Source organism: Paramisgurnus dabryanus, chromosome 8 (assembly GCF_030506205.2).
Source record: "Paramisgurnus dabryanus chromosome 8, PD_genome_1.1, whole genome shotgun sequence".
NCBI classification, from domain to species: Eukaryota; Metazoa; Chordata; class Actinopteri; order Cypriniformes; family Cobitidae; genus Paramisgurnus; species Paramisgurnus dabryanus.
Genome location: NC_133344.1, coordinates 8,876,367 through 8,890,636, shown reverse-complemented (window position 1 = coordinate 8,890,636; position 14,270 = coordinate 8,876,367). Strand labels below are relative to the sequence as shown.

Genomic DNA, 14,270 nt, shown 5'->3' with positions numbered 1-14,270 from the left:
TTCAAAAAAATCAGTGATCATGGGCATGAAAAGTGGCTCGATTTGCACCCAAAAAAACTTATAAAATTCTACAGAATATCCGAACAATTGTCATTTTTGACAAGAAAAATAAAAAATATACACTTTTAAAGCACAATTTCACGTCTTCCTCCGGTCCTGAAAGCGTCAGCGTGACCTCGCGCAAAACGTCATGACGTCAAGAGGTCACAGAGGACGAACGCGAAACTACGCCCCAGTGTTTACAAGTGTGGAGAAAGAGGACCGTTCCTATGTTGTTGTATGTCAACTGATACTAATTAATGTCTTTGTGTGAGTTTATTGTTTACAATGGTCCGCAAATGTGCGTTTTATATATGTAAAACGTGACCTCCCTACGTCACTACGCATTTACGTTAGGTCGCGCTGGACCGAATCTAGACGAGAAGTTGTGCTTTAAAAGTGTATATTTGTTATTTTTATTGTCAAAAATGACAATCGTTTTGCTAGATAAGACCCTTATGCCTCGTTTGGGATCATTTAGAGTCCTTTGAAACTCCGTTGACAAAAACTGTTACGTGTTGAGTTAAGTGTTAAGTGTTAATTGTTGGTGTCTATAAAAGTCCATTAAAATGAGAAAAATCCTGCAATGTTTTCCTCAAAAAAACACAATTTCTTCTCGACTGAACAAAGAAAGACATCAACATTTTGGATGACATGGTGGTGAGTAAATTATCTGGATTTTTCTTTTAAGAAATGGAATATTCCTTTTAAGCTGACTTTTAATTTACTTACAAGAAAAGCATTTAGTAATTCTCCAAAATTGCTTGGATTTATACTGACATTTAGGATTAGATTAAGCCAAAGTCCATTAGCTACACTGGTACAGATGCAGAATTATAAACTATAATATATAATTGAATATTTGTATGATTGTAGTTTGTGCTTGTGTGTGTGTGTGTTTGCTTAGACTACTTTTGTTTTGATTATGTAGACTTTTATGTAGACTCTTACGAACAGTCAAGTCACTCACTTAGAGGATAGTAAAATAAATATCTATTCAAATCAGAGCATCTTCCATGTCTGGAATGGATGTATTCTTGAGTCTATAAGGTAACAATAATATAACTTTTGTTTAAAATGGGTTTGGCTAAAAAAATAAATTGTTTTGTCTATATTACTACTAGGTCATTATATTATATGGGTTAAATAGAATTGCATTACTAAAAAGAGACTAAAATACAATTTCACTGACTAAAACTAGACTAAAATGTCATCAGTTTTCGTCGACTAAAACTGGACAAAAATAGTCATGGATAAGTCTGACTAAAATAAGACTAAAATGCCCAGACTTTTAGTCGACTAAAACTTGACTAGACTAAAAGAGTATGAACGTGTCTAAAACTAATAAAAACTAAAATGCCAGCTTCACACAAAGACTAGACTAAAACTAAAACAGGCTGCCAAAAACAACACTAGTATGTCCAAAATCAGTCTCTTTGCGGAGTGATTGAAAAATAAAGAGTTTGCGGCGCCCGCGAGAGTGTTAAAACGATTCCCTTTAGTTGAGTAACATAAGTTTGTTTTCCACAAAACTGATATAAATTGGATCTTCTATTCCGGCGCAATATGCAGATTTAATGTAGGCCAGAGTTCACGTCACCAAAAGCAACAGATATAAGCTGCATTTTATTGATCATAAGCTTATTTTTAAAATCAGTGTTCGGAGAAAGTGACAGCAGCACTGGTAGCCTAAAATCATTTCATTTCTTTACTATTAATGAATATGATTGTGTGTTAAAGGACAAGTTCGGTATTTTAGACTTAAAGCCCTGTTTTCAGATTGTTTATGGTCAAATAGAATGGTTTTGACTGAAATTTCGACATTTTCGGCTGCCCTGAGAATTTTCGCGTGTTTGTGTTTCAGCTCAGACCTCTACAATGGGTTTAATGGTGCACTGGAACAATCCTTCCTAAAATGCATTAAACTTTCGTTTACAAAGACGTGAAACTCACCGAGTGGTCAGGGGTGTTCACTGATATGCTCACACAAAAATCGCTGCAAAAGATGCTTTCCAACAGCTGTTTTAGCATTCGTTGTTAACTTGTGGAAATATTTCCCCAAACGCCTCACACCCGTACATTCTTCCGCTTAGAGCTTGAATAATAAACACTCCAGCCCAGGTGGTGGCGCTAATCCGCCTTTGCCAATTGCAAGAATAGAAACAAAGTTCCCGGCGCGGAGTAATACCGTACCTCACAGGACGTCTAATACAGTCAATGGAGTTGGTAAAAACTACGATAAAACCTGTTGGAATGCATCTTTTGGAGCGATTTTTGTGTGAGCATACCAGTGAACACCCCTGACCACTCGGTGAGTTTCACGTCTTTGTAAACGAAAGTTTAATGCATTTTAGGAAGGATTGTTCCAGTGCACCATTAAACCCATTGTAGAGGTCTGAGCTGAAACACAAACACGCGAAAATTCTCAGGGCAACCGAAAATGTCGAAATTTCAGTCAAAACCATTCTATTTGACCATAAACAATCTGAAAACAGGGCTTTAAGTCTAAAATACCGAACTTGTCCTTTAAGCATCTACGACTTATTTTCACTTTAATTTGCGCCAGTTTGCACATTGGCTTGATAAATAGATCAATCATCTGTCTTGATGCGTGTTGCAGTAGCATCATCATATCTGGCTATAACATTTTTAGTACTGTTGGGTGGAGTCACTTGACACAATTAATAGGGGTGGGAATCGCTTGGACCATCATGAATCGATTTTAGAATCGATTCTTAGGGTCCCGATTCGATTCAGAATCGATTCTTGACGTACTCATTTGCATATCTGTGACGTCATTACGTCGCATTTGCTTTCAAAGCCAGGTTAATGTTTGCGCTTTTGCTAGTCTCTGAACTGTCATATACTGTACTTTAATGCAACTAGGGATAAATAATGTCATTCTTATATACATACATGTGTTGTTTCTGTTGTAAGACATTAAAACCAGTAAAAATATTAATTTAACGTGACATATTAATTCTATATGTTAACCGGCATTAACTTCCACGAACGTTAAGCGTCTAATCATCATCATTATACACAGTGATTGGCAGTATTACTGTATTTATATAATGCAGCGCACCCAGCGACTGAATAACAAACTATGTGCATATTTTTACAGAAGTATTTTCATGTTATATCTAAACAGTCTGCGGATGGTTTAGGGCAGGGGTGTAACGTTACAATACGTCGATCGCAAAGGCAATGCCGGTAGATCGCACAACTGCTGCTCCACGCGCAAAATTGTCATTATGGTCTTTTGGAGTAATTGTGAAACATGCAGGTCTTTTTGAGTTGCTGCGCCTTTCTTCTCAAATGTGTTTTGCCATGCCACTGCAGCTCAGTCGTCTTTAACTTCCAAAATTCACATGGATGCGCATTCTTGCCTCACGCAGTTCCTGATTCACACGCACGGAGTGTGTGAGCGAGCAAACGAGAGGGAGAGAGAGGCAGCGTAGCGCTGATTTGTATGCTTCTAATACTGTTAGTTTCACTAAACCGCATCTCCGCTATTTTAAGGAGTACTCGACATGTACGCAAGGATTTTTTTTAAAACTCCTCAAAAAGAATAGATTAATGGTGACAGCCCTAAATTCAATGTAGAGATATATGCAGTATAGTCCTACAAGCATTTAACGTGTTCTTTCTCTTCTGCTCTTGTAAGCTCGGCTATGCGCTCCTGCAGGGCGCGCTCTCTTAAGTTGTCCGTGTGCATCACCGCTCCCCCAGTTGAGTTCCGCCTTTTGGTTCTGATAACGTGACGTTATTTTGTAAACTAACATTTAAGAATCGATTCTTGACATTTGTGAATCGATTCAGAATCGGCCCACGTCCAAATCGCAATTCATCTAAGAATCGATTTTTTTGCCCACCCCTAACAATTAACCAATTGCGCTCAAACTATAGCCTTCCGTGACTGAGCCCAAGTAAACCAATTGGTTAATCGCGCCCTTGCCGGGTTGCTTCACATAGAGGCGTGTTTGTTTTGGTCCAGCACTATCTTTAGTGGCTTTCAGCATTTTTGTTTGCTACAGAATAGATGCTTGTTGGATGAAACGTTTTTTCGTGTTGCAGGAAATTTTTCATCATATAACGATGACATTATATCGGAGATTAGCAGACTATTCTGGAACATGAAATGATGAGGACTCCTAACTGAGTTTTTTTTTTTAGTAAAAACAACCATTTTAGTGAAAGTAGGTATTTTCATGGTTTGGGCTACAGTAGGGGTGCTTTTCAAGAAGTTAAGTAGCCACGCTATTCCCTTGGACGGCATGGACAATAACAAAAACCAACATTTGCCACCCTAAATAAAAGCATTGCCACCCCATATGCCACCCCAGCACTGGTATCCTAATATATATAATATATACCCGCGTAGGCTCTTCACTGTAAAAAATCCAATTAATGAAATGTTGGATGTGCAAAAATATATAAGTCAAACCAATTTTTTTGTTTGGGCTTAGTTTTTGAAGACATATTATTTTAAGTCTACATAAATCTTTGTTTAAAACATTAAATGAATGGTTATTTTCAAATTCAGTCAACTTTTAGAATGGCTAGTGTTGACTGAACTAATTAAAACAAATCTGGTAAATATGTGGACTTATGACAGCTATGTTTCCAACAAAATGCTCATAATATTACTCTTATTTGGTCACAAAATGTAATCGTAAGAGTTGTTCAGGCGTGAATGTATGTGCTTACAATTTAAATATGCGGTCGGTTAATAATAGCGTCTATTTAAAAATGTGCCCGGACACTTTCGGGTGGAGATGAGCTCCATTTGAGCTCCAGAGAATCACCGGCGCTTAAGCGCTCACACCCCGCCCAGCGCAGCCTCGCCTCGGCAAGCCCCTCAGAAATCGACTGCTGGCTCTGATATCTCTGTGGCGTTTAAACATGTTATTTAATTGATTTTAATTCCTTATACTTAAAAATGAAAGGGTTGTTTTAAATCATATTTTAGGATTGCGCTTAATTGGTATTGCTGTTGAGTGATGTTTCATATATTTCACATTTGTTATAACCGGGCTGCCTGCGAATTTGAACTTTAGAGCTGAAGGAGCGGGTGGAGAAATAGTCCCAATATAACAATCTTAAATAAAACTTCTAAATATACCCGTGTGTTGGCGCGCGCGACCCGCTCGCGTGTGTGTGTATGTATGTGTGTGTGTTTCGAATTTAAAATGTCTTAACTCGGAAGATCTGGATCACAGGTCATTTCATTTGAGATCAATCCGCACATAACAGCCACACAACAACACAAGTCATCAGCCGTTTCCTCAAGTTCACGTCAGGTAAGTGGTTGTAAATAAATGTTAATTTTAAACTATATTAATTGGCAAAGACGCAAATACTCGACGTTTTTGTAAAGATGTGTCTGAGGTAAAGTGGAGGTATTTTAGTTAAAATAACCTGTATATAGGGTTGGTTTACCGGACAGGGTTTAGGGCTCGGTCTTAATTATAAATGGGACATTTTTACAAACAAACCTTATAAAATACAATACTGGCGTGCATTTTGAGACAAAACAATAGCACTCATATGTTTAGAGATGTCAGTATTTTAGTCAGTGATAAGTCCTGTCCGAGAAAACCGTCCAATAGTGTTTAATTCAATTACGTGTGATGTCTGAGGGAAATTTGGCAATTTTAGGGTATAAAGTCTTTCACCGTCAAGCTTTATTATATTAAACATGTATTTATGTATGTGTGTGTGTATTTATATTCCTCTGTTTATCAAACCAGAGCGGTGATGATGTGAGAGGCAGACCAGAGGGTTACATGGCGAAAGAAGTTCTCCTAAATGGCCCTGCAGATGTTCTAAGTGACTTTGGAGTGCTTTTGGACTGTTTTATGCCCTCTATTTAGAGAAGACTTAATTCTGTATCTTCAGTCTGTATGATAAGTGAATAAAGCTTTTGTTTTTATGTGACTGAAGTTAATTATTTTGTTAACAACACCAGCATAAATAATGATCAGGCATGAAAACGGGTCAGGGGTGAAAAAGGGTGCTCGAGAGGCGATGTGGCCTCTGATGGGGCCGCGAGGTGGGAGGACCACCCCAGAATAAATATTAGGCCTCATTAGGGAACATGCTGTGACTTAACTTATTTATTCTTCAGGCATGTGATTGGCCAAGGACAAAAAAGAAGGAAGGAACTCAACATCCCTCCACGTGCGCCGAAACAAAATGCACACCATAACATACGCAAAAAATACATTATGACCATTATTTCAATTATTTCATTCTGACCGACAATTTAGATTTCAAATTTAAAATGTAAACATTTGACTAGTAAACCGAAACCATGTTAAATTAAATGGATTGATAAATGTTGAAAGCTGTAACAAGTATCATTCCCTTACTATTTTTACATCTGCAATAATTTTATTTTGCCATAATCTGACCATCAGTCGTAAGGCCATACAGTTTTAAGGTGGCCTTGGAATAGGGTGGACCTGAATGCCTACATATAATTTAAAATGAATTAATTTTTCAACATAGTACTGGTTAAATGAATTACATTATGATTTTTGAGTCATGGGTTGAATAATTTTCAGATAAGCAAAAAGTGATGTGGGAAAATAAAATAAGAAAAAATCAAGAAATTACAAGCATATAAAATAGAAAAGAACAAAGTTACAAATAAAGTAAGATCTAACAGTATTGATTAGGTAGAGAAACAGTATCAAATGAACATAACACTGTTTTCATTCTATAAATTAAATATAATTGATCTTTTTAAAGCTATAAAGGTGATTTTCCTTTTGTCTTCTGTAGTTTGATTAACGTAGTGACACAAACATAAGCATTCTTATAAGAGGAACTGTCCCTTTAACACCGGTGGAGAAGCGCTGATCTATACACTGACACATATGATCAACTGCTCACGTAAAATAAACGACTGTTTTTATGAGAATACTTGCAGAGACTGTGGTATATAGTTTGTGCATATATCTCCTGTCAAGCCCAAAAAGATTATGTGTTTGCGTGATTTTTGAAACGCCCGTTTCAGTGCGTGGGCTTTGGAGTTTGTGCGCGTATGCGCACTGAAAACAGTTCACTTTAGCATCTTTGACGCTCAAATAGTCTAAAATCGCTTAAATGTTACAGTAAACGATAAACGTTCTTATTAACAGTATTAGTAACAGTATGTCAGTATGTTCTTATTACAGCATTTCATGCAATATTTAGCAGTTTCACCATATTTACATTTAAGTACTTACAGCCGTAGACTAGTAAACCAATGTGACTTACAAGCGATGAGTATGTCCATAATTCGTTCCAATCCATTCCAACAAAAAATCTTTCAGGTCACTATGCAGTGTCAGTCTGTGTAGATGTGTTGTTTTAATTGATTGACGCATTAGCATTCTACAATGATAGTTTTACAGCGTTTTGTGTTGACTTTACGTCCCGAAGGCAGTCGCTCTACGCATCTTCAACAAGCGTGTATGACGAAGAAGTTGAACACAGAAATGCGGATGACATCACAGTAGCTCGAGAGCCGTTCGAAAGCAGACTTCCTTATGACTTCTCGGTTCACTCTCATGATACTTTGATGTCACCTGCTTGCCTGTCGGTTTTTGCAGCGCAGCACGAACTCAACCTAATGTCTGGTATACATGTTGGATGAAGCATGTTGGTATACATGTTGGATTTTAAACAAAATGGCGAATTTCGCCGAAAGGTGAGGGATTCTCATGTCTGAATGATGAATAATTTTAAAAAGTTTATTTAAAATTCCCAAATAATAAATATGAATTGAAGTAACACAAAACATTGAGTAAATACTTAAATTTTAATTGACAGAGTCTTGGCTGTAAGTTTTTAAAGATTCAACTGATTAAAACATTTTAGTTGAATGAACTATAAAGCTAGTTGAGCAAACATACTTTTTTATATTTGAGTCAAATTTGGGCCAACTAAAAAACAATAATTCAGGTAACACTGTGGAGACAGAAATTGAGTGAACATAACATTTCTGTGGAACTAGTTACTAAAAAATAAGCCAACAATTTATTTTTTACAGTGTTCTTGGCAAGTACAACGATCTCAAAACAAAGTAGCGGATGCAAGCAGAAAAGTATAAAAAGCACAAACGTAACTTTTTTCATCGTTGAGGTGAAAGGTATGTAACGTGCAACTTATGCCCATTAAGAAAGAGTCTCTTCACGTTTGTAGCAAGTAATTCTGATAAAGCACCTAACATCATCACATGCTGGCAAAAAATTTGTGGTTTCTTTTTAGTGTCTTTAAGTGATTAAGTTGAGCATCACATCAGCAAATCAGAGTACTGAATACGGTCATATTTTCCAGATAAATGTTGCATCAGAATAATTCAAAAATTTAACTGTTGATTGTTTAATATTGCGTGAGGTAGTTGCTTGGTAGTTATAACAACTGAACTACAGGTTTGTGTAGGCAGTAAATATCTTATAAACAGTTCTTTCTAGAGTTAGCCTGTCATGTCTTGTTAACTACTGCAGCAATCAAAATATTCCATACGTGCATATGAAATCACTCGTTATGATATTGCCTAATGTTTTGATTTGTCTTCATTAAGGAGACAAAACTATTCAGTGTTGTGTATGTTTAGAAAGCTTGAAAAACAACTTAATGCTGCATTTTCCAGGATATTATGAAAAGAAAGGCTGATATTCATTTTCTTAACCAAAAAGAATAGAAAAATCAAATACTATGGGAGTGGAAGGTACAAATAAAACAGAAAAATATGTTGCAGAAGGGAAAGGAGTAGATAAAGTCATGAAAGAATTAAACATAAAAAATGGATGGCAAAGACCTAAAAAGAAGTGAAAAGACAGAAATCCATCATGAAGTGAGTGAAAGGATTAAAGAAGAGGGTTATGAGAGAAAGATATGTGTGCCTTTCAAATATGTTTTACATTAATATAAACTTATACAAACCTATTTTATTTATATAACAGTCTTTATAGCATTATGTTCAACCAGTCATTGTTTTTAGATATTGATAAGATGTATGTATTAACTTAGTATTAAGACAAAGGGTGCACAGTATATAATTTCTTGAATCCACGACAACCATGCAAGGATGCTTACTTCATTGCCACCCCTCGTATTTCCCATGCCACCCCCTTGCCACTCCATAAATAATTTTCTAGATCCGCCCCTGCCCCCACTGCATGCTAGAATCTGCGGAAAAACAAGCCGAAATCAATGTCTAAATGTACGCTTTTAAATATACAAATACTGCTATCTTAAACATGTAGAGGCCTCTTCATGATCTCAACTAACGGATTCTGCAAAAAAAAAAAACACAAATTGTGAAAAAAACCCGCTTCTTTCTCATTAGCTCGAAAGTTGTGCTGCCGACTTGTGTCACTGGTTTTGGTTACGTGTGCCGTCCACCGGTGGAAAAGCTTTGGTGTGCACGCCCCTTAAAGGACAAGTTGGGTATTTTAGACTTAAAGCCCTGTTTTCAGATTGTTTATGGTCAAATAGAACGGTTTTGACTGAAATTTCGACATTTTCGGCTGCCCTGAGAATTTTCGCGTGTTTGTGTTTCAGCTCAGACCTCTACAATGGGTTTAATGGTGCACTGGAACAATCCTTCCTAAAATGCATTAAACTTTCGTTTACAAAGACGTGAAACTCACCGAGTGGTCAGGGGTGTTCACTGATATGCTCACACAAAAATGCAAAAGATGCTTTCCAACAGGTGTTTTAGCATTCGTTGTAAACTTGGGGACCTATTTTTCCAAACGCCTCACACCCGTACATTCTTTCGCTGAGAGCTTGAATAATAGACACTTTTAAATAATCCACACAAATATGATGCTGTGAGAATGAAAGGGACATGTTTTTATATTGACCAAATTAAATGTGTTAATGTATCTTTCGCGCTCTATAGCAGGCAGGGTGGACAGATAAAATACTCCACATGTTTAATCTGAGTGATTTCATAAGTTATTTACGCCTGCCGGCTGTGTACAAACGTTGCTATTTTTGTTCCGCTATTTTGTATGGAAGTCAATGGGAAGTCTGGTTTGTTTTCCCCCCAAAAGGGGCGGTGACGAAATTTACAGTCAAGTTCCCGGATGTGCCGGTAGTCCGTATGACAGAGCATCAGTGCCCGGTTGCATGAAAGTCCTTAAGCTAAGAAATCCCTTAAATATAAGGTTAAGGGTCCCCTTAATAAAAAATGGGTGGCAAGAAAAACCCTTAAGTGAACCTTAAGGCTGTCAGTAAGTATTTACCCTTAAATGCTAAAGTATTACCTTAAGGTCTGCTACAGTATGCGTTGCTAGAAAGTCCTTAAGTCCCATTTTCCCTTAAAAACTTAAGGGACTATAAGAGGTCCCTTAACGTCACAAGCGATGGCTGATTTTATGTTTATTTAAGAAAATGAAGTACCAACGTGCATTTCTAACGTTCAAAATAATCCCTTCGAGAACAGTGATGCGCATTTATTAGGAGAATAGCGGTTTGATCGTCCGTCAATCTAAAGTGTTTCCAGTTTGAATTACTTTCAGGTTCTATACATGCGGCACTTTACAGTCTGTTATTTGCGATGTTTCATTGTACACAAATACGGCGTCTTTTGAGCTGCTTGCGTTGATTTGTTTACGCTGTGATATTTTGTAACTATAGCAACTGCTTCTCCGCTGCCGTGTTTTGGCAGAGACTACCGTAAAATACTTAGTATACGTAAACACTTATGTTAGGGTGACAGTTAAGACCTTTGTTGCAACGCTCTTAAATAAATCCCTTACCTCAGGGTTTATTCTCCCTCAGGGAAACCCTCACTTAAGGAGTTTCCTGCAACCGGGCACATGGAGATATTCTCACGAAAGAAGTTAGTAAGCGATGTTAAGCATTATATATTTGAACAAGTTTAAAAAGTCTATCATCTGCTTTATGCATACTAAATACATGTTTATCAGCAGATGTGGAACATTGTGGAATAAAAATAAAGACTTTAAGGTTTCTCATGCTGCTTTTAAACAGGCAGAATGATTTTCAGCATGTTACAATAAAAAACACTTCAACAAACACTCAGAAGTTTACTTTTTGACCAAACCACACGAGCACATTTAAATGATCTGTAATAAAACAACACTTTTAATGCTTAAACTTTAGAGAAACAGATTAAATGACATGTTTAAGGTTATTGTGTACACATATTGAACACATTCGCGTTTCTGTCAGTCTCTCACTCTCTATCTTGTAACTCCTCATATTCATTTGAAACTTCAGAGAAACATTAAACAACATATTTATGCTCATTGTGTATGATAGTGAATACGCGTTGTTCTCTCACTCTCTACTACTTCCGGTTAGATTCCGAAGTGTGCATACGATGGACCCTTTACTATCCTATGATGCCCCAGGAGCGGAGTTATGCAACGAAGAAAAAAGGCGAAAGCAGCGATGTGGCCGTTTTCGCGCTGGTATGACATGACGTGACGACGACGTATGTCACGTGATGTATCAACATGGCAGATGTAGTATGTCCGAAACGCATTCATACTACTTAGGATTCATTCTATACAGTACCTACTGTTTTAAAGGTCAGTAAGTAAGTACTTCATCTCATTTAGTACCTACTGAACAGTATGGGGTTTCGGACGCAGCCTTAGCCTTGATAGAGAGGCTGCATAGCAGGGAACGTGTCAAACGGGAACACACTTCATGTGTTGTTGGCCAATTCCTTAGTGTGGTCCAAAGGCTCCAGAATAAATAACATTGAAATGAAACTGGCCATCAGCGGAATTCAATTGGTTTGGTAAGAGCAAGGGAGACTACAAGGAAGTCATCGCTAAAAAATAAGTACTTTTTGACTGTAAATAAAATTGTAAGGAGTAAAAAGTACTTTTTTCTTAATAAATGAAATTAAGGAAAAGTAAAAGTATTGATTTTTAATTGTACTCAAGTAAAATAAAAATCCCCAAAAATAATACTTAAGTACAGTAATCAAGTAATATTACTCAAGTACTTTACACTTCTGCAATTTAGAGTATTAGGATTTCTAGACAAGGGTTTCATGTACTTATTTTTATGGAAAAACTCAATATCGACCATATCAACATTTTGACTTTTTCTGCCTGTAGCTGAAAATTAGACCATGCACATTTAGACTCATTTAGACAGCACAGATAACAGCATCCTTGTTCTTTCTGTGGATAAAGACAACTTTTCTGCAACTTATACAACCCGGAAGTTTCACCCTATAGGGCAAACAGCTGTATGTCTGTGTATGTTTTTGAGGATCGCTCTGCGTCTGATCTCTTTTAAAAGTCCTTCACAAAAATTTAATTATCTCATCTTTTTGCTCAAAATGTTGTGTTTTTGAAGAAACCTACCCATATTTGAGAGGTGATTACAAGAGAACTAATGAAGGTAGGATGAAACATTTTTTTCTTTGAAAGCAGAGGGTCTGTTCTTTCGTATTGCCTACTTGATATTGTATGTTTATATATTTTAAGAACATCATTTTCTGGAAGGCATTAGACTTTTGTGAAAATCATGAAAAATGCTAGTGCTGGCTGGCAACTTTTTAAAAAATGCTGGTAGGTAAAGAGTTAAAAGAGAAATGAAAACAAACACCTATAGAAACAAGGCACACTGTTTTAATAAAAGATTGTGTTGACAATGGTTTTGTGTTAACGTGTTTGGTGTTGTATTAAATTAAGGAGTAGCAAAGTCTTTTTCTTTAGTTTCCTGTTTAACATTTATGTTGGGTGTTAACTATTTGTATGAGTGCTCAGTGCTGTTAATTGATCATTGCTTTGCAAGGGCTCAATCTGATGGTTTGAGGTAGAATGTTTCAGTGAAGTCTCAGACGAGTTTATGCCAAAAGATATTACAAGTTAAATTCTTTATCATCAAGTTCTATTAGAAATAATCTTACCTCAGTCTCCCCAGTTTACATTGAGGATTCTTCAGTACATCAGAGATCATCTTCATTCCTGAAACTCCAAAAGGAGTCTCAGACAGATTCAGATCTCTCAGGTGTGATGGATTTGATTTCAGAGCTGAAGTCAGAGCAACTAAATATTCATTCATTATACCACGAGCAATCATCCTGTAGAGATATTAAGATAAAATATCAGTTTAAAATTACATGAGAATGAGTAAATAGTGTAATTGATTTTGGGTGAACATCTCTGAACATGATTTTGGGTTCTTGCATAACATACTGTATGACAACTATTAAAATATTACAAAAAAGGTATTTTACTATTGAATTGTTTTATTTAAATTAGAGCCCGAACAATATGGATTTTTGGGGGCCGATGCCGATATTAACTTGAAAAGAGCCGATTTATAAGCCGATATTTTGATTTTTAAAAAACTGTATATTAGTCCCATTTCCTGTAAACTGCACTTACACAACATTCAATAGCAAAATATCTGCCTGTTCTATGTATGTGGGCTGTATAAACAATTTTCCAGAAGGGATTATGTTAAAAAAAGCCTTAGATTACAGTCTCAATGACTAAACAATTGCACATCAAAAGTATATATTTTTAATGATCAAAAAACAGTCTGGTTCCCTTTCAATACGGTTCACTTCGCATTGCGTCAGTTAGCTCACGCTATGGGGGAAACTCCTGTTTACTCCGTGACTGAAGCCTATTGGTTAACGTCTGTACAAAGTACAGACCAATGACGTTTGAACCCGCGCGCGGGAGGAACGCGTCCCTATATAAGCGCGGTTCAATCGTCAGGAGCTCATTATTTTCTCCTTCAGCGCGAACCTCTCGCTGCTCCGAAGAAAAGAAGAAGCCTTACCTCGCCGTTGACAAAAGCCCTGCAGCGGAGTCCAGGCCTAGCATCTTCCCCTGCCGTTTTCCGGCTGAGAACCGAAGATAGCAGAGTCCAGGTCTAGCGTCTTCCCCTGCCGCTTTCCGGCCGAGAACCGAAGATAGCCTTCGCTTGCCGTGGTACGAGCCCTGTGCAGCGGACACGCCTGACGAGGTCTCCCCTGCGGCCGCCCGGTAAGATCAATATTTTTAATATAAAGCTATAAGCTAAAAGAGCAGGCGCTGTTGTAATAGCGTCCAGCACAGCGGCTCGGTGAGCCTCTCTGCTATGAATTTCCTCCGAGCGCGTTACCGGTCTGGCACCTCCCACGCCGGGACCGCGCTTATGCTTTGGTTGTCTTATCCATGTTTCGTGCTCCCCCTGCTGTTCCTCTCTCGCCGGGATGAACACACGGCGAGCCATGAGACTAGATG

At 37.4% G+C, this 14,270-nt stretch overlaps 1 protein-coding gene across 4 annotated transcripts in view; it reads right to left on the bottom strand.

Moving 5' to 3' along the window:
- The window catches only part of LOC135771790 (uncharacterized), a 407,895-nt gene that overhangs the window by 72,301 nt on the left and 321,324 nt on the right, over positions 1–14,270 (bottom strand). For all 4 annotated transcript variants that reach the window (XM_065282140.1, XM_065282141.1, XM_065282142.1 and 1 more), the window contains one exon: positions 12,941–13,114. In XM_065282140.1, coding sequence (XP_065138212.1) covers positions 12,941–13,114 — 174 coding nt within the window. The remainder of the gene's footprint in view (positions 1–12,940; positions 13,115–14,270) is intronic.